This window comes from Gymnoscopelus microlampas (genome assembly GCF_963454915.1).
Source record: "Gymnoscopelus microlampas genome assembly, chromosome: 10".
Classification (NCBI taxonomy): domain Eukaryota; kingdom Metazoa; phylum Chordata; class Actinopteri; order Myctophiformes; family Myctophidae; genus Gymnoscopelus; species Gymnoscopelus microlampas.
In genome coordinates, this window is record NC_139947.1 from 37,159,513 (window position 1) to 37,173,035 (window position 13,523).

At 42.1% G+C, this 13,523-nt stretch overlaps 1 protein-coding gene across 3 annotated transcripts; it reads right to left on the reverse strand.

Annotated features, from left to right (window-relative positions):
- Window positions 1–6,030: 6,030 nt before the first annotated feature.
- On the reverse strand, window positions 6,031–12,883 carry znf740b (zinc finger protein 740b). Of its 3 annotated transcripts, XM_084069206.1 has the most exons (8): window positions 12,803–12,876; window positions 9,882–10,051; window positions 9,452–9,682; window positions 8,567–8,704; window positions 8,034–8,169; window positions 7,702–7,791; window positions 6,888–7,006; window positions 6,031–6,335 (listed from the first exon to the last, which is right to left on the reverse strand). In XM_084069206.1, exons 2-8 carry the CDS (start codon window positions 9,924–9,926, stop codon window positions 6,138–6,140), a joined length of 957 nt encoding a protein of 318 aa, XP_083925332.1. In that variant the 5' UTR covers window positions 9,927–10,051; window positions 12,803–12,876; the 3' UTR covers window positions 6,031–6,137. The 3 variants fall into 3 exon arrangements, with proteins under 3 accessions (XP_083925332.1, XP_083925333.1, XP_083925334.1); XM_084069207.1 differs by lacking the exon at window positions 9,882–10,051 and having other exon boundaries at window positions 12,803–12,883; XM_084069208.1 differs by lacking the exon at window positions 7,702–7,791.
- Between the last annotated feature and the right edge of the window lie 640 nt (window positions 12,884–13,523).

The following is a 13,523-nucleotide window of genomic DNA, read 5'->3' on the forward strand; positions in this document are numbered from 1 at the left end:
AATTTTAACCCATTAACGCATCTGTCATTTTTAGATTTCTTTTGTCTGTTAAAAAATAGCAGATATACAAGCTCGTAGCACGGCACCGAGTGCCGCGCTACGAGCTTGTAGATCTGCTATGTTTGAAAAAATAATTGTGAAAATGTGTGCAAATCTTTCAATATATTTTTGAACAAACATTTTTTAATTCAAATCTTTGCTTCTGGGGGGTCCCTGGAACAACATATTTTGAGATGTCATTTTGGGGGTCCTTGACATGAAAACGTTTGAGAACCACTGATATTAAAGCAACATAGGTTTTTTCAGAAAACTGTTCGGATTTAGAGGACATTTGTAGAATCCCCAGAAGCAAAGATATGAGTAAAAAATGTTTGATTAAAATATATATATATATATATATATATTCAAAGATTTGCACAAATTTCCATGATTTCCATGATATACAAGCTCATAGCGCGGCACCGAGTGCCGCGCTATGAGCTTGTATATCTGCTATTTTTGAATAGCCAAAGAAATCTTAAAATGACACGGATGCATTCCCGGTCTGAATGGGTTAATGATGAGCAGCATTGTCACACTGATGGCCACGGAACGCTTCGGACGGCTTAAATATCACCGCTAATTAACACAGAGAGGTGGGCTGTCACACCCACCGTGATGGATGTTCGGGGAGCAGATCGCTGCTTTCACCCGGGCCGACGACTCCTTTATTAATCAAAGCCCTGAGATGAAAAGGCGCTCCCACACCTCGGGGAGAGCTAAGATAGAAGGAGCCCCATTGTTGAGGAGGCCCTTCAATCATTCTAGTGTGTGCGTCTGGGAGGCATTTGATCAGAGGGCATCCAAACACGGGCCCAGTGACAGAGAGGGGTTCTGCTGCCGAGAGGTTGTTTTTGTAAACCTCTGAACCACTCACAAGAAAGACGACTTGAGGGGCTGTGCTGTGCTGTGTTGTAGTCAGTGGAGATTTACCGATTGTCCCGGGGAAATCTCAGCGTCAGTCACTTATTTTCGTTTTTTTCTCTGTAATGCCTCTGACGGAAGATGTGTCTATGAAGAGAGTTAAGCTCTGTCTGTCGGTCTGCGGGGAGAGAGAGAGAGTGAGCTGTGCTCCCTGCTGGCAAAAAGTCCGCCAGACAGTGGTCCAGCCAGGCAGAACTCCTACGCTCTCCTTCTGGGTCCACTCTGTAACCAGTCTGTCTGGCCCGAGATGATTTGAGACCGAGATGATTTCAGCACACTGTGCTGTATGATGATGGAGTGGCATCTCCCCCTCTCTCTGCTCTCCTCCCCATCTCCCTCACTTAAGGCGGCCCAGTGTTAAGTGCTGGGGGCCTGTGGGTGCTGTAAATCAGGTTGGAGAGGGAGGGGATGTCTCCCCTGGGGCAAAGCGCACACTCCCAGCAGCCTTCAGGCTGATCTCATCCTGCCCATCCTGAAGCTTTAATTAAAGGGACTGGTCAATAGAAATGGTGGGGAAGGTGCTGGCGTTTGATCTGTACTCTTCCTATACTGTGCACACTGATGCCAGTGCACTTGCAGGTGGAATGAGGGTGCATGCAAGTGTACTTAGGGAAGTGCGTCCTTCCTTCTCTTAAAGTATGTTTTGGGTAGCTATCATTGGAGCGATAAAAACACAGCTTTCTGCCATATTAACCTCAACAAGACTGGACCTTGCAGAGTATTTGTAGTATTTAGTGTTTGATAATCACTGACATCATCAAAATGTACATATATTTGAAGAAATCGTCAACTTGGCAGCACTACACTGTGCCTACAGATTGGAATACAAGTAAAAAAGTGGCCTTTTCTTTTAAAGGAATAAACAGGAACAAAAAAAATCAGCCGCATAACCAAGATCTTATCCTCATTGCGGGTTCAATATAATGTGAGCCAGGTCATGTAAGGCTAAAGTCCACATTTTCAACTCATCCCAAGTAAAGTCTAAAATCAATAACTGCCTCCATGGACAAATATGTCTTGTTTATCTCATAGTGTATTCTGTCTCTCAGCCATCAAGTAGCCTAGTGCTAACACTCCTGCAGGCCTCTGGGGTTTGAGATAAGACTCTCACAGGGTAAAGTATGATAGGTAAACTTGGTTACACTTCCCTCCTGTGGTGCAAACACTGCTTTTTTGGTGTGATTATTCAATGTAGCAGATGAGGGAATTAACACATTAGCTCATGTTATCTTGTATGTTAATTAATTAACAAACAAACAAACAAACAAGATAACTGTATTCTGTGAGAAAAACACTGTTTAAACTCCAAAACGACACTATGCAACACATATGGTCATGACTGCCATCTGCTGATCCAATCAGTGCATTACAATTTAAAAAGAAAATCTACATTGTCCATCTCTGCAACCCCTTAGAATTTAGTTAGACCATTGATTATAAGTGTTAATCAATACATGGATTCAGTAACTGTATACATACTGTATTATCTACTATATAACAGTTCAAGTTGTTTGTCTGTGGCATTGGCAGGACCCAAATATGGACATGCCCGACATCAGCGCATCTAATCTTTGTTAGGCAACGGTTTCTGTTGCGACTGACATCACATTCCCATTACAGATGGAGATTCCTGCTGTCAGCGCTAATTTGACATTGTTTATGCATTCAATCCGGGAACGCATCTGTGTCATTTTAGATCTCTTTTGGCAGTTCAAAAATAGCAGATATTCAAGCTCATAGCGCGGCACTCGTAGATCTGCTATTTTTTGAAAAATCGTGAAAATGTGTGCAAATCTTTTAATATATCCTTTTTAAAGCAAACATTTGTACTCAAATCTTTGCTGCTGGAGGTCCCTGGAACAATACATTTGACAAATGTTCGCTTTAAAAAATATACATTGAAAGATATGCTCAAATGTTCACAATTCCATGCTATGAGCTTGTAGATCTGCTAATTTTGAATAGCCAAATAAATCTAAAAATGACACACAGATGCGTTTCCGGATTGAATTGATTAAGCAACGGTTTCTGCTGTGTGTGACGTCAGACCAGATCAGTGATATATACGAGAGAAGAGGATGGAGAGGGGGTGAGAGGAAGAGTTGTGATGTCAGTCCGAAGTTCGATCAGCCAGAGGGAGAGGAAGGGGAGAATGAAAGGGAAGGGAGGGAGAGAGAGCCTATTTCACCCATGCTGCCCACCTGGTGAATGCTGGTGGGTACCGAAACCTGAACAGGCTGATCGACATGTCACAAAGCGACGCATTGTTAGATCTGTGAAATGATACCTGCTAAATGTTTTTTTTAGGTTCGTGTTTAGTTTGAGTGACAATGTGGTCTTGTTGGGTGTTTTAGAATTGTTTTTGAGTCCTTTATGCAGTTTTGTTAGTATTGAGTGTGAAATTAGCTGTTGGGCCAAGCTGCAGAGAACTGTGTAAAGTTGAAGAAACATTGCTCTCAGTATTGAGAAATGCTGAAAATAAAGCTGTAACAATAGCAACAGACTCAAGATCCAAAAGGAGATCTTAGAAATAAGTGTTACAAAGAAATTATTCAAAACGAGTATGTATATTTTGAAAATATAAGTTTCTGTAACAAGCTTGAAAAAAATAAATAAAACATGCACTTGTTTAAAAAGAGACACATCTTTATTCAAGCTCGAGGCCCTAACTCTCCAATCACTACATCGTGACTTACTGGGTCAAAATGGACTTCAGTTAAACCTGTGAAATGACACTGACAATAAAGTCGCTTTTACAAAAACTGGAACTGATTTTTATCAAAAACATTACGTTCTTAAAAAACAAAATGGATACAACATCCCCCAATTATGATCACAAATGCATGCAAAATAAAGAAAAGGAAAGAATAAATTGACTAATTGTGGCCGCTACACTAGAGTCTTCCTAGTGGCAGCTATCCCCAATACAATTTCAAATGTATATATTAACTTCGTAAGCAGTAGAATGGGCCCCAACCTCCTATCAGTCTGATAGCAATTATGTACTGGCCTACGATAAAACTCTGTCTAAGCATGTAACAACTGTTAAAACTGACAAATCTCCTCTACACTTGAACTAGCTTCTTAAATCCAGTGTTTACAAGTCTATTAACCAATGGCGCTGTCGGGGCCTGAATATAGAGTGAGAAGACACTATGTGGACTTCCTATTCCCATGTCCACGAGAACAATTCATCTTCACTGAAGTGGCTATAGACGTTCAATCAGAAATCTAGAAATAAAAATACAGTGTACCAGTTAAAAACGGGTCTAAATTGAAATATGGTGGAGTCAGCTCTCATCCTCTTCAGATAGTCGATAAAAACAAATCATTCCAAATACATGAGGACTTCACCTTGTGGATAAGCTTGTCTCAGGTTAAAATCAGTTTTAACCACTTAAAATTACCCCAGAAGGGTTTTAAAGCAAAATACCCCTTTAAACCCTGTATACAGTACTTGGTTGATCGGGGGTCCGCTAGTATCTCTCTCTACACCAAATCTCATCACCAAAAATAGCCAATCTACAAGCTCACAACGTGCTGTCAACCCCCCTGAATAGGGACACTTGGCTACAAGTGGTTGAGCACTTGATCCATGTGCGTGAGAATGGCCCAAAAATAATCTGCATGTTGGACTGGAGTCTAAAAGCTAATTCTTCCAGTCACAGGTTAAAAAATATTTCATATGCCTTGTTGACATTTTGACCCAGGTCTTAATGTGGAAACATGGCCGAGAGCTCATTTATCTTTTCCACACTGGAAACACATTTGACAGGTGGACATACTAAATAGGGGGAACCTACTAATACTGAGACAGAAACAAATAAGAGAAAACAAGAACAAAAAGTTTGTATAATTAAAGGGGTTATTACAGAAGCAACCTGCCTGTAAAATCTCTTCAAAAAACTGCCATCATGTCTAATCTAAATGTCATATTTTGTTCATTGATTTTTTTCATAAACAAGTCAATATTTCTCAGGGTATTCATTCTATTCTAACATCACTGACATCAATGTAAGATGATCACTTGGTGATTTAAGGTGAGGCATAATAACAGATTTAAAAAAAACTTGATTTGAGCCTCGTTAATAGCAAAAATGCGATTCCTTTTAAGCCATCGGACTGGAAAGTTCATTCTGTAATAGTCCCCCGCTAACATGTTTTACACCAGTGTTATCTAAAAGTATATTAAAAAAAATAATCTTAGATATATTAAGCACAAAAGACTTACTATATAAGTGTTGACTGCTGCCCTCAAGGCAGTATAGGCCCAAAACCGTATCTGTCCCAGCCATTCAAATCACTAACTAAACAGCACTAGCTTGTACACACTATTAGTGGGGTCGAGGAAACCGTGATGAGCAGGACTTGAACACAAGAAGGCCATATCGGGGTCTGTGTGCATTCAAACAATATCCTTCAAGATGAGTTATTTTCCCACGAGATGCTGGGGGGTTGCAGCTTACCTCATGGGTTGCCAGATCTGCTTATTATAATTTCCACCGCAAGATTTTATTTGAAAATAGCCGATCTACAAGCTCACAACGCGTCGCATCGCGACGCGTTGTGAGCTTGTAGATCTGCTATTTTCCCATAGTCGCTTATTTTGGGCTGGTTTTCCTAGACCTGGTTGCTTGTTTCTCTCACAGAATCTGGCAACACTGCTTGCCTCATGGGGTGCTGCCGCATGGTGGTGATCTGCCTCCAGAATGCTTGAAAAACGGTGAAAAAGAAATTCAACGGGATGTAATTATGGAAAGAAAAAAACACACTGGCTGTGCGGATAATAATATGTCCACAGCTGTAGTAAAAACTACTTCCCTGCAACTTGTCCGGAAAAAAAAAGCTAGATGTGTGCGTTGCAATTATTGCCATAGTAACACAATCCGTTGTCCCCCAACAAGTCCCACCCACCCTGTATTGGTCCCTCCACTTCTTGCCTGTACAATGAATGTAACGGGAAAAACAAATATAAAATAAAAAAAAGAGGAAACGGCAAACTAATGTTTGGTTTTGTCTCGATGCCAGGCTCCCACTGGTACACTGTTGTACACGCAGTTGGTACACTGCAGTACTGCTGAACTTCCAGTATGTGGCATTATTGCGCTGAGGACTGTCTTATGGGGTGGTTTCTCTGCTGCAGAGGGCCAGCGGGGCAGGGCAAGGGATATAGGTCAGACAGTCAGGCGGTTGTTGGCAGGCTGTAGGGGGCTCCAGGAGGCTGTGTGGGAGCCCGGGGGGTCCTGGGAGTAGCCGCCCCCCGACGCTCGACTGTTGTCGCAGCACGACTGCTGGTTCTGATTCTCCTCCTTGGTCATGCCCACCGTGCACAGCCGACGGTGCCTCAGCAGCCTGTCGGTCCGCGAGAAGTTCTGCGAGGTAGAAGGAAATGTTTGTTTTTGGTAACCATAAAATTATGAAATTCGGTGTATTTAACCCCATTTAGACCTGAGTACGATCCTAAAACACCATCTAAATCCTAACCTAAGTTTTCTGAAGTACTATTTTTGATTCAAATTATCATCATGTTGCTATATATTGTTGTTGTCAGGTAGAAACCTTGCATGTCCAAAACCGATCCTTTTTTCATTATTATTAAAAAAAAAGTAAAATAGTGAAAATAGCCGATCTGCAAGCACACAACGCCTCGCAACGCGAGGCGTTGTGTGCTTGTAGATCTGCTATTTTCACTACTTTTGTGCGACACTCTTGTATGATGAAGTAGGGCTTTAATCTACGAAGAAACATACACATTTGAAACTTGGAGATACAAGGTTTCTGCCCGACAGTGACGATAAATAGTAACGACTAAAAATGACACGGACGCTTTGCCGGATTGAAAGGTATAACACACGTATAGGCTTTCCAGGTCTAAATGGGTTAAAAGTATGACAGTAAGATAGGCAGAAGAATAGGTGACTAACTTGATGACAGCGATCACACTGGTAGGGCTTCTCTCCGCTGTGAACTCTCTTGTGTCTGTCCAGGTGGTAGCGCTGAATAAACCGCATGTCACACGCATCACAAGCGAATGGTTTCTCCCCTGGGGACGATCGCAATGGAATTATTGATCGTTTAAAAAAAACAAAAGTCAGCTGGATTTTTTTTTAAAAACACTTGCGATACCTTATGTTCAGAAAGGCAAGGTCATAGAAAGAACTCGCTAATAATAAAAGCTGCAATCCGTAAGTTATGTTAGTGAATATAACGCTACTCATTCACTGCCTAGGACGTAATTGACGCGCGCATGAGACCCCGCTGCGTCTTTTACCGCGATCGCCGGGTCGATTGCTGTGAAGAAAAATATTCTATGATTTTTCAAAAGGTGAGTGAAAACACTCAAAAGATAGGTACTGTAGAAGGATGAATTATTAATAATTAATGCCAGTGAATGAGTTAACCAATAAAATAATTTCACACAGGTAAGGAACACTTTTACACCAGCGCTAGTATTGCTAATGTGTGCCTCTTCAAATTTACAAGGTTTGCTGCGAAAGGGCTCTTTCAATCAGCGTTATCCTCGTTAGGGTTTGACTTTTGATCTTAATACTTGTCAACTAAACTAAACTGAACACAGCTCTTCTATTGAGAACTCTCGATCCTGTATTCAAGCCCGGGTAGGAACACCACTGGTTGTCAAGTGGTATTGCCTGAAGCTCATGGAATTTTGGGAAGGTCATAAATCTTACGGATTGCAGCTACTTTAAGTGGAGGGTGGTAAATTATTATAATATACACCTGTGTGGGTGAGTATATGTCGCTTGAGGTGATAGCTGCTCCGGAGGGCAACGTAGCACTGATCGCAGATGAAATTCTTCTGCACTTCACCTTGTGGTCAGATTAAAATGAAGTTTTAACCACTTAAAATGACCTCAGAAGGGTTTTTAAAGTGAAATACCCCTTTAAGCCCCTATATACAGTACTTGGTTGAACGGGGTCCCCCAGGGCTAGGTCCGCTAGTATCTCTCTCTACACCAAATCTCATCACCAAAAATGCTCATAAATCTTACGGATTGCAGCTACTTTAAGTGGAGGGGGGGTAAATTATTATTTATTATTATAATATACACCTGTATGGGTGAGTATGTGTCGCTTGAGGTGATAGCTGCTCCGGAAGGCAACGTAGCAGTGATCGCAGATGAAATTCTTCTGCACTTTCAGTGAGTTGTCATCATCCATGTCCATCTGTGGGTGTGGAATCATTGGCTAAAAAAAGCATTTATAGTGTTAGGAGTTGTATGCTAGTAGAAGGAAGTAACATAGAATGGCAGAAAATAAGGCCTAATTTAACCACTTATACCCTATAATATCATTAATTGTCCCGAGTTCCCCAGAGGTCTATATAAGGCCTGCTACTTTTTCCATCTACTGCAAATCTCTTCGCTGAAAAGAGCCGATATATACGAGATGTGAGCTTGTAGATCTGCTATATTCGTCGAATGTTTTCCACAGAATAGGGACGCAAGAGATCAGGTGGTTAAACGTGTGTTGCCCGCTTTAAAAATCTGTTATTTTCAGTGAAGACTGTTGTGCGACAAAATATGAATTGGGCTTTATGCATTGTGCATTTTTCCTTTTCATGGCATTACTAACTGCTCCTTACCTCCACCTTCTCTTTGATCTTGTTGATGGGGATCCCTGATTTCTTGTGCTTTTTCTTGGGTTGCATATTCTGGTTGGCCTGTATGTCCTTCTGATCCATCAGTCTTGAGGAGTGGTAATCTCCATCCTTTCGGATTAACTGTTGGGTGAAAGAGTAGTACAGTGTCAAGACAAGTTGAGGCTGATTTATACTTTATAGTTATGCGCTGGCAACTCCTGTCACAAATGGCAGTATGTACAAACATACAACACATTGTGACTTGTGAAGCTTGTAGATCGGGCTATTTTAGCTGCACGACACAGCATGTAACCAAGTATAAATCAAGTCATTAGTTGATATCAATGGGACTGTTTCACGATGAATTTCAAAGCAAAAACAAGCAAGTAAGCAAATCTTAAGCCATAAAGACCTGGAACGCATCTGTCATTTTAGATTTTAACCACTATAACTATTATTTTATACTTTGGGCTACTCAAAAATATCAGATATACAAGCTCATAGCGCGGCACCGAGTGCCGCGCTATGAGCTTGTAGATCTGATATTTTAGAAAAATCGTGAAAATGTGTGCAAATCTTTGAACATATATATATTTTAAGCGAACATTTGTAACTCAAATCTTTGCTTCTGGGGGGGTCCCTGGAACTAAATATTTTGAGATGGGGGTCCGCGGCTAAATGCATATCATTTTGGGTGTCCTTGACATGAAAAAGTTTGAATTATATAATAATCTACATAACAGACAAAGTTATGTCTGTACTCGTGTTAATGGATACAAAGGAGAAATGTGAAATGACAAGTTATCTCCCACATTGCAGAGCAGACAGAGTTGCGTGTGGCATGCATGTGAGTACGGTGCTCTCTACTACGTGGCGTCCCTCTCTCACCAATGGTGGACAGCTCCCTGCTGGGGGGTGGCTCATGTGGCTGTGGTGGGGCTGATGGCTGTGGTGACCCTGGTGACCGTGGCTACCGTGTTGAGGGTGAGACTGGTGGCTCTCTGGGCCGTCCCTCTGGCCCTGGCCCAGAGACGACATCATCTTCTTCTGGCCCGGCATGCTGTTGGCCTGCATCAGTGCCATGCTGGACAGCACCGCTTCACAGCCCAGCAACCCAGCCTAACAAAAACAGCACAGAAAAGAAACAAAAATGGTCAGATCCAGGGATAAGGGGCAGAGGGGGTTGGTCCTTGGGATTCCTCCTCTCTGTGAAAACGGGGAGTCAGGGAAATCTGGCCCACAGGACGGAAACCACAAAGACTACTTAGTCACTAACACTGTGAACGGTGATTCTAGAGATGAAGATAGTTCCACTGACCCATTTCATATGGTCTCGAACATTGCTGTTGGAATGGTGGGTCATCGCCGTGGTTTTGAATGCGTGTGTGTTTGGGGGGGAACAGAGAAGGGGGGGGCTTCACTTCACGGATCAGGGAGTGACACAAGAGACGTCACGACACCCAACCAAATCATCAGGGGCCTGAAAGCCTGAAAGTAGAGGTATGACAAATGTGAGACTATCATTTCTACATTGTTGTTAGCATCACTTACTGGGATGCCAGACCGTTTTAGTTAAAAGGTCTAATCAATCAGTCATCAATTGTGTTATTTTGAATAGAATTGTAAATTTAGGGATCAACACGTACTACAGTCTATCAGGCTTGTATAGAGTCCCAATGGTTTGGTGCATGCCAACTGTTCCCATAGTCTGACAGTCAGGCAAAAATGCTAACTAACATTTGTCAAAATGAAGTAGATGGAGAGGATATGGACCATAAGCAAGAATGCACACGTTATGATTAGGGTTGGGATTTTCCTGACCTATACGGGGTTACAAATAGACCCTTACAGAACTGTAAACTCTGAGAGTGTACAAATGGAACCAAATGGACCCTTACGGGTCCATTTGGTTCCATTTGTACACACTCAGAGTTATGGGGGTATTTGAAATTGTTTGTAATTGTATATCAGACGTGAAGTCCACATGCCAGCTCTGACAGTGTGATAAAAACCCGGTTCCCGACCCTAGTTATTGTGATCTATTCGTTTTTACAAACCAAAAAGATAGATACACGCACATACTACATGCTCATGCCGTTCCTATGATTCAGGGCAGCTCAGTCTAGATGTGGCAACAAGTCTCGCCCCGTTAAAACACAAGAAGAACCCTGGCATCCCTGACCGTGCATGGGCACAACATTCGGTGGTTAAACGAGAGACAAAACTAACTAGATGACAGACAATTTGTGGAGTTGTTCCATTGAGAATCAGGACCAACTTGCAAACACAACATACTTCGCACGGCTTAGAATAAATAGGTATTAAAATGAAATAAAGCTAATTTAATGCCAATTCAAAAGCTACAAGCAGGTTTTACAAGTCTAAAAATATGGACGTGCGGTGATGGTCCGGAAGATTCCTGGTAGTGGAATCAGGGTGTGGGAGATGAAAAGTTGATGAAAATGCAAAAATAAACATACAGTCCACAATGTAATAATGGTCGAAGCAGGCCTACACATGCCTGTGTAGAAAATAGGAATAGCATTTTAAAAAAAAGCATGTTAACGCTAGATGGTATCATCAATCAGATACTCTGTTGTTACATATAAAAACAACACCACTGTGTGGGTGTTTTGAATGTGAGAACAGCAGGTTTGTTTGAACTGTGTTTACAACTAATTTCAGCACAACTCGTGCGGACCAAAGCATATTGTTGTGTTTATGTCTGTAGAAAACCAACAACACTGATCCATCCTAACATTTAAGTCAGGGGTCTTCAACAGGGGGTCCTCAGAGTTACTACAGGGGGTCCGCCAAATCTTTGTGTGATATGATTTTTTTTTTAACCTTAACCACTTGAACCCCAGCATCCCTTTTCTGATGAGAACTTTAGCCAAAAATAGCAGATCTACAAGCTCACAACGCGTTGAGCTTGTAGATCGGCTATTTTTTTGGCAAAGAGGTGTTTGGTGTAGAGGGGAAAAAAAATAACAGACCAAGTAAACAAAAAAAGTTGAATCTGAAACACAATTTTATACAATATAGAGGGGGTCCCTGTTTCATCTCTCTCTCAGCTAGGGGGTCCTTGGCCTGAAAACGTTGAATTAAGCTGATTTAAATTCCAGCATTGGAAGAATTAGAATTATTTGCATCCTAAGCGTTTAGCTACAACATTATGACTAAACGTGGCTGAATGGTTGTTGCCCTGTTGGCACAAATGTAGCATCTCTGAGCAAGTTAGCTTTATTATTATTGACCAAAAACTGAACCATTATGAGCAGAGCAGATTACAATGGCTGTTTATCGAGCGATGTGAGATAAAAAACTGGCGATTTGGCCTTTTTTCCAGCTGGATGATGATCTTTATTGTGAAGAAGTCACTACTTTGAACCATAAAGAGCTAACGGCTAGCTTAGCTTAGTGGAGCTGTGGGTAAAGTCTCCTAGAGGCAGGCAGGGGGTCTTCAACGGGGGGTCCGGCACCCCTAGGGGGTCTTCAAGAGTTACTACAGGGGGTCCACCGAATCTTTGTGCGATAGGATGTTTTTTTGATTTTTTTTTTTTTACATTAAACACACGAACCCTAGCATCCCTGTTCTGAGGGTAACATTAGCCGGAAAATAGCTCGATCTACAAGCTCACAACGCCTCGCGCTGCAAGGCGTTGTGAGCTTGTATATCGGCTATTTTTTGGCAAAGAGGTTTGGCGTAGGGTGAAAGAAGCAGATTAAGTACAGAGTGAACGGTCAAGTTTACCAAATATTGACGGTTTTAAGTGGTTAAAATGGTCTGAAAATACACATTAATAACATGAATCCAACACTGTGATGATAGTTGCTGTCTCAACAAGTCTATGAAAGCCATCTATGAAAAAGGTTTAATCTGCAACACAATGTTATACAATGTGTAGTAGTGGCGGGGGGTCCCTGCTTCATCTCTCTCTCTCAGCTAAGCTAAGGGGGTCCGTGGCCTGGAAAAACGTAGAGAGAGAGAGAAGGACCCCCTCGCGTCCTAGAGAGTGTGTCCTGAACCCTCCACCCCACCCCCAACCCCCCCGCCGCCCCAGACAACACAACAACAGCCATGCAGGGCGTGCGGTTTGAGCGCCGACGACACAAAACACACCAACACACTTACTATACTGCCGTTAAAAGTCTAAACAAACACTTCTAATTCGTGCAACTGCGTGCGTCGCCCGAGAGGCGACGTAAGTGATCGCGCTGAAAGAATGTTCCGTTTACCTTTGGATCGTTGTGAGTTCAGAAGATTAAATAATTCTTGTCGCAGTTCCAATTTTTTTCCTCAGTTTACAAACACTGACAGGAAACGCTACCGGAAGTGCTCCCCGGGGAGAGCGTGATTGGTCAGCGGTGTGGATGCGAGGGCCCTGGCGCGCGTTTTCCGCCATGTTGGTGAGGGACTTTTTTTTTATGTGGGGGGTGGGGGGTGGTAGTGGGCTGGACTGAGAGTGGGAGCGCGTTATGACAGAGATGAGGAGCAGAAGTTCTCAAACATGTTCAAGTCAAGGGACCCCCAAATTGATATGTATTTGGAAATGGGACTATTTTTGTGTTATCATTTTAACTGACTGTACCCCATGCTGTTTACAAAAGTATAATATAAAAAAAACATTTTATTGATTTTTTCTAACATAAAGTATGTATTTATGTCTAATAAAGTATTGAATTCAAAACAATCAATTTAGCATTTAGCCGAGGAGCCATTTGAAAATATTTTGTCTGAGGTACCTCCAGAAGTGCATATTTTGTTACATTTCTTTTCAAGATACCAAATTGTTCAAGTTTTTTTTCAAGTTACAGCCCCCCCCCCCCCATCTTATTTTGCTGGGGACCACCTGGAACAACCCCCCGCCCGCCCCCCTTCCGACTCCACTTTGAACCACTAATATAAAGTAAAGGAGTAGCAGCAGCAGCAGCAGAAAAGAAGTATATAGGACACTGA